Below are 7,517 nucleotides of genomic sequence, written 5' to 3' on the forward strand. Positions count from 1 at the left end.
CCTGGTTGCTTCCTTTCAGTGACTGATGTACTAGGACACCCAGATCTCGTTGAACATCCCCTCTTCCTAACTTGACACCATTCAGATAATAATCTGCCTTTCTATTCTTACTTCCAAAGTGAATAACCTCACACTTATCTACATTAAACTGCATCTGCCATGTATCCGCCCACTCACACAACCTGTCCAAGTCACCCTGCAACCTTATTGCATCTTCCTCACAATTCACACTACCCCCCAGCTTAGTATCATCTGCAAATTTGCTAATGGTACTTTTAATCCCTTCATCTAAGATGTATTTAAGCTGTATACAAGACCAAAGGAGGACTCGGCATGGGGGGAACCACCGTGAGGGTGGGGGATGGTGGGGGGAGGGGGGGTGAACAAAGGAGGACCTGGTGTGGGATACTTTGTAACTTTGCCCGCACCCTTCATGTGGCGACTATTTGCATACCTTGGGTGTGCAAAACAAAGAATATCACTGTGACAATAAAGTATCATTCATTCATTCATTTACAAGCTCACAGAACAAACTGAATAATCAGTTTCTGAATCATTGCTTTTATCGTATCGTATCCCATGCCCAATGTCAATCAGGAGATGTGGATAATAATACTGACACTTTCCACGAAGCCGATGCAATGTTGAATCTTCTGTTTTTCTTCCAGCTTGAACATATACAGAATAAACAAGTAAAATCTGTTCCAGTTACTCAATTGATAAAAACCTCTCATATTCGCACCATCACAATGATTAACTTACTCGTGTGGTAAGTATCAGATTCCACATACTCAGACATATTTATCAATAGCTGGTTTAAAGCACTTTGTGAGGGATACATTCTGCAACTGCTTTAATCTCTACATATTTTCCACAGATCAGATTTGAATTGTTTAGTTTAGTTTGGCGATATGACATGGAAACAGGCCCTTCAGCCCAGCAAGTCCATGCCAACTATCGATCACCCATTCACATTAGTTCTACGTTTCCTTAGTTTCTCATCCACTCCCTACACCCTAGGGGCAATTTACAGAGGCCAATTCACCTACAAACCCGCACATCTTTGGGATATGGGGGAAATCCGGAGGAAACCCAGGCAGTCCCAGGGAAAACATGCAAACTCCACACTGATAGCACCCGAGGGCAGCACAGTGGCGCAGCGGTAGAGTCACTGCCCGACAGTGCCAGAGATCCTGGTTTGATCCTGACTATGGGTTTTGAGTTTGAGTTTAGTTTATTGTCACTCGTACTGAGGCACAGTGAAAAGCTTGCGATGCATGATAACCAGTCAGTGGAAAGACAATACACGAGTTTGCACTTTCTCCCTGTGACCATGTGGGTTTTCTCTGGGTGCTCCAGTTCCCTCCCACACTCCAAAGACAAGTCAAGTCAAGTCAAATTTATTTGTCACATACACATACTCGATGTGCAGTGAAATGAAAGTGGCAATGCCTGCGGGTTGTGCACAAAAATAATTACAGTTACAGCATATAAATAAAGTTAATAAGTTACTAAACATAGCACAAAAAGTGTCGACAAAAATTTAGTCTCTGGGGTTATCAAAGTTGACAGTCCTGGTGGCCTGTGGGAAGAAGCTCCGTCTCATCCTCTCCGTTTTCACAGCGTGACAGCGGAGGCGTTTGCCTGACCGTAGCATCTGGAACAGTCCGTTACTGGGGTGGCAGGGGTCCCTCATGATCTTGCTTGCTCTGGATCTGCACCTCCTGATGTATAGGTCCTGCAGGGGGACGAGTGTAGTTCCCATGGTGCGTTCTGCCGAACGCACTATTCTCTGCAGGGCTATCCTGTCCTGGGCAGAGCTGTTCCCAAACCAGACTGTAATGTTGCCGGACAGGATGCTCTCTACAGCCCCAGAGTAGAAGCAATGAAGGATCCTCAGCGACACTCTGAATTTCCTCAGTTGTCTAAGGTGGTAAAGGCGCTGCTTAGCCTTACCCACCAGTGCGGCAATGTGCGTTGCCCACGTCAGATCCTCTGCGATGCGGACTCCCAAGTATTTGAAACTGCTCACCCTATCCACAATAGACCCATTTATCTCCAGTGGCGTGTATGTCCTTGGATGTTTAGCCCTTCTGAAGTCCACAATCAGCTCCTTTGTTTTAGTGACATTCAAGAGGAGGCTATTGTCCTGACACCAGAGTGCCAGATCAGCCACCTCCTCCCGGTAGGCCTTCTCATCGTTGTTGGAGATCCGGCCCACCACCACAGTGTCATCAGCAAAGTTAATTAGCTTTGGTAAAATCATAAATTGTCCCTAATGTGTAGGATAGTGCTAGTGTACAGGGTGATTGCTGGTCGGTGTGGGTTTGGTGGGTCGAAGGGCCTGTTTCCATGCTTATCTCTAAAGTAAAGAGATCTGGAACAAACCCAGGTCTCCGGCGCTGTGAGTCAGCAGCTCTACTGGCTGAGCCACTGTGCCACTTATATTGATGCATAATTTTGCTGAATTGAGTTATTTCCGATATTTGCTCTCTGAGCCAGCGAATTATTCATGAACCTCTCACTCAGGCGGTACTGAGGGCCTCATGGTAATGAAGAAACTCAAATGGGATATAAAATTAGGTGCCTCGGACAAATGTCAAAAAACTAAGTGCTATAAACAGAGCAGTTAATTGACCATTGTCCCCTTTGATCTGTGATTTCACAACTTACCCTTCCATTTCCCTGTCTCCCTCCCCCCTGACTCTCAGTCTGAAGAAGGGTCTCGACCTGAAACATCACCCATTCCTTCTCTCCAGAGATGCTGCCTGTCCCGCTGAGTGACTCCAGCATTTTGTGTCTAATTTAGGTGATTCATTCTTTAGGAACAGATTATATGGGTTATCACATAGCCGATTGTAGGAACTGGTTTCTGGTACATTGCCAGCACAGTTCAAAATCACACTTCAGCAGAGCATCAATCAATGTGTAGCAATTCTAATATCATAACATTCTTAGTAAAATACGTGGCACACACTTTGATAAAAGTAAAATTATTCATTGCTCAACTCAACCAGATTTGTTGCAAAAGAAAATATAATCTGATATGTAATCTTTCAACTATGCACTTATTATTTATTTTAGACTTTAGACTTCATTAGTGATAGGAACACAATTAGGCCATTTGGCCCATCAAGTCTACTTCACCATTCAATCATGATATTCTGAGACTATGACTTCTGGTCCTAGACTCTCCCACTAGTGGAAACATCTTCTCCACATCCAATCTATCCAGGCCTTTCACAATTCAACTTTTAGAGATACAGCACGGAAGCATGCCCTTCGGCCCATCAAGTCCACACGGACCAGTGATCACCCCGTGCACCAGCACTATCCTACACACTAGGGACAATTTTACAATTTACCGAACCCATTAACTGATAAACCTTTACGCTTTTGGAATGTGGGAAGAAACTGGATCACCCGGCCAAAGCCGATGCAAGCCGCAGGGAGAATGTACAAACTCCATACAGACAGGACCAACAATTAGGATGGAACTCGGGTCTCTGGCGCTGTAAGGCAGCAACTCTACGGCTGCACCACTGTGCTACCCCAAAATTGTGCTTTGAAGCTACACTCTGCCTAGAAGTCTTTATTGAAGACCATGCATTCAGTATTGGGTAGTGGCACGTCCAGCATTGATTGCCGCTGAGAAGGTGAAGGTAAGCCACATTTTTGCACTTCACAGTCCTTCCGGGAATGTGGATCTGCAAGGCTGTGGGGTAGGGAGTGGCAGGATTTAGACTCAGTAATAAATGGCTGAATGTGTAGTTGTAGCTGTTGCACTTAGTGGGGATTTGCTGATAGTGACCAAGATAAGTAACGGCTGCCTGAAGATGTGCTGCCTGATAGAAGCTCTGAAACGTCACTTTAGGAGTTCAGAGGTGCAGCATGGGAACAGGCCCTTCGGCCCACCGAGTCCAGGCTAACCATTGATCATCAGTTTTCACTAGTTCTGTTAGCCCACTTTCTCGTGAAATCTCTCCAGCATTGGAATGGAGTCCTTACGGGGAGTAGATGGGAGTTTTGTTTGGTTTAGAGATACAGCGTGGAAACTGGCCCTTCAGTCCACTGTCTACACTGACCTATCATACCCACACACTAACGCTATCCTACACACACTAGGCACAATTTACAATTTTACAGAAGCCGGTTAACCTACAAACCTATACGTCTTTGGAGTGTGGAAAGAAACTGGAGCACTCAGAGAAAACCTACGCAGGTCAGGAGGAGAACGTACAAACTCCGTACAGGCAGCACCCGTAGTCAGAATGGAACCCAGGTCTCTGGCGCTGTGAGGCAGCAACTCTACCGCTGCGTCACTGTGCCACAGGAGGTGCATTTTAATACAATTTATTTCATTGAGCAATTTCAGATATTTTTATTGACATTAACATATGTGACTAAACCACATTGGTATGGCAAATGCCATATATGAATGAGCAGCATCTGTGAACAACATGAAATCAAGTGGAAAAGAAAATCCAAGAAATGAAATTGGGAGAATATTATAAACAAAAGTGTTTGACAAGAAGTATTTCGCCTTTTATTTTGCAGGATGATTCTAGCAATTGGATACTATGGTCTGTCTCTCAACGTCCCCAATCTCCATGGCAATGACTATCTGAATTGTTTCCTCTTTGGTGCCATTGAGATTCCGGCCAATATCGCAGCCTGGCTTCTCCTCCGGAAATTTCCACGCAGACTCAGCCTTTCAGGCACTCTTCTTCTGAGTGGAGGTGTTCTGCTCTTCATGAACCTCATACCATCAAGTAAGTTTTACAGTGCTGGGTGGCACGGTGGTGAAGCGGTAGAGTTGCTGCCTTACAGTACCAGAGACCCCAGTTTGATCCTGACCTCGGATGATGTTTGTACGGAGTTTGTGCGTTATCCCCGTGACCTGCGTGGGTTTTCACCGGTTTCCTCCCACACTCCAAAGACGTACAGATTTGAAGGTTAATTGGCTTCTGTAAGTTGTAACTTGTCCCTCGTGTGTAGGATAGTGCTAGTGTATGGGATGATCGCTAGTCGGCGTGGACTCGGTGGACTGAAGGGCCTGTTTCCACACTGTATTATCTCTAAAGTCTAAATTAAAGAGAGATACCTGTGTGACGAGCATGTGTTAAGAACTCTTAAAATCATCCGCATTCTTTCCCACAACAACTTTCACTGGCTTTAACCATGTTTTGACACACTGAACCGCCCGAGAAAAGTCATTCCATTTTAAGGAGAGTCTTCTGAAAATCTAAATAAGCCACATGCACTGGTACCCCTTGTCAAATCTACTTAAAGACATTCAATGTGTCATAAGGTCATAAGTCATAGGAGCAGATTTAGGCCATTCAGCCCATTGAGTCTACTCCGCCATTCAATTATGGCTCATCTATCTTTCCATCTCAACCCCATTCTCCTGCATTCTCCCCATACTTTGACACACTTACTAATCAAGAATCTGCCATTCTCTGCTTTAAAAATAACCAATCACCCCAACCAGCCACCTGTGGCAATGAATCCGCAGATTCCTCCCCATCTCCTTTCTAAAGGTACATCCTTTTAGTTCAGTTTTAGTTTGGAGATACAGCGTGGAAACAGGCCCTTCGGCCCACCGGGAGCGCGCCAACCAGCGATCCCCACACATTAACACCATCCTACACCCACTAGGGACAATTGTTACATTTACCAAGCCAATTAACCTACAAACCTGTACGACTTTGGAGTGTGGGAGGAAACCGAAGATCTCAGAGAAAACCCACACAGGTCACAGGGAGAACGTACAAACTCTGTACAGACAGCACCCGTAGTCGAGACCGAACCCGGGTCTCCAGTGTTGCATTTGCTGTAAGGCAGTAACTCTACCCTTACGCCACCCTGATCGCCCTTTTATTCTGAGATCTGTTGAATCAGTCAAATATAATATCCATTTCATAAATCCATACAATAGATTCCAGCAGAAGAGTTCACCCAAAAATAAAATGCAAATGTTGAAATTTGCTATTAAATGCTGGAAGCACTCAGTAGGTCTACCAGCATCTGTGAAGTGTAAAACCGAGTTCAGCATTCAGGTCAATGATTCCTCATTTTGTCTCTCCCCTCTCTTTCCTAAATAATGGAGTCATCTTTACTATCCTATAGTTTGCAGGAATCATTCCACAGTTTGTGAGAAAACCGGAGCACCCGGAGAAAACCCACACAGGTCACGGGGAGAGGGGACAAACTCTGTACAGACAGTACCCGTGGTCATTCCTGACCACGACTCTCTGGCGCTCTAAGGCCACAACTCTACTGCTGCGCAACCGTGCTGTTTAGTAAATCTTCATCAGATCCCCCTCAAGCTTCTGGTCTTTCTTCAGATAAAAATGCTCCATCTTAGGCAACATCCCAGTAAACGTCCTCTCCCCATCTCCGATTTAATCAAAACGTTCTTATTATGTAGCAAGCACTATTATACATGGTACTGCTGTTTTGACCTAATCACTGCATCATAAGCTCCCTTCTCTTATATTCTATGTCCCCTCAACTCATTACTTCACTTTTGAACAACTCTCCTGTGTCTGACGTAGACCTTGGATTAATTTAGAGATACAGCATGGAAACAGGCCCTTCGGCCCACCGGGTCCACGCCGACATCCAAGCATACACTAACACTACCCTACACACACTAGGGACAATTTACAATTTTATCAAAGCCAATTAACCTAAAAACCTGTACGTCTTTGGAGTGTGGGAAAAAACTGGATGTCCCGGAGAAAACCCATACAGGTCACAGGGAGAATGTACAAACTCCGTACAGACAGCACCTGTAGACAGGGTGGAACCCGGGTCTAACTGCTCCCGGGTCTAACATGGAAATTTGAATTAGGTGGATTGCAATTACCAAATTTTAAAAATTACTATCTGGCAGCACAAATGGGTTTTATTTCATCCTTTTATCAAGAGGGTGGAAAAACAGCATGGGTTAAAATTGAAATGGATAAAATAAAAGAACTATGCCCAGAAGAATGTATCTATAAATGGGAAGCGAAGCTATTAGTTAAGGATAAAGAGTCACCTTTGCTAAAACAGTTAATTAATATATTGTTGAAAACAGTTAAAGCTAATGATAAAAAAAAAAAATTTAACAGCTAAAACTCCATTAGTAAAAAATAGATTACTGCCGTTTGCTTGGAATAATCAAATATTACAAGTTTGGGAACAGAAGGGTATTAAACATACAGGAGATTGCTATGAAAGAAATAATTTTTTGACATTTTCTCAATTGAGAAATAAATATAAAATTCCAGGGAATAGTATCTTTTTCTATTATCAACTACAATCTTTTTTAAGGGAAAAGTTAGGTAATTCAATGTTTCTATTTCAAATTAAAGGAATTGAATCCTTGATTCAGGGCAAGGGAACTAAAAAAATTATATCTTCAATGTATAAATTATTACAAAAATCCAGTCCAAAGATAGGAATTCAAAAATCAAGACAAAGATGGGAAACAGGTCTGAATATTAGCATTGATGAACCAAGTTGGG

The 7,517-nt window shown here is 43.6% G+C and overlaps 1 protein-coding gene across 1 annotated transcript in view; it reads left to right on the plus strand.

Annotated features, from left to right (window-relative positions):
- LOC144599977 (organic cation/carnitine transporter 2-like) overlaps nucleotides 1-7,517 on the plus strand; it is a 55,722-nt gene that overhangs the window by 41,977 nt on the left and 6,228 nt on the right. Inside the window, exons 6-7 of the mRNA XM_078411258.1 lie at nucleotides 669-769; nucleotides 4,558-4,772. Coding sequence (XP_078267384.1) covers nucleotides 669-769; nucleotides 4,558-4,772 — 316 coding nt within the window. The remainder of the gene's footprint in view (nucleotides 1-668; nucleotides 770-4,557; nucleotides 4,773-7,517) is intronic.

The sequence above is a fragment of the Rhinoraja longicauda genome, chromosome 14 (genome assembly GCF_053455715.1).
Source record: "Rhinoraja longicauda isolate Sanriku21f chromosome 14, sRhiLon1.1, whole genome shotgun sequence".
Taxonomy (NCBI): domain Eukaryota; kingdom Metazoa; phylum Chordata; class Chondrichthyes; order Rajiformes; family Arhynchobatidae; genus Rhinoraja; species Rhinoraja longicauda.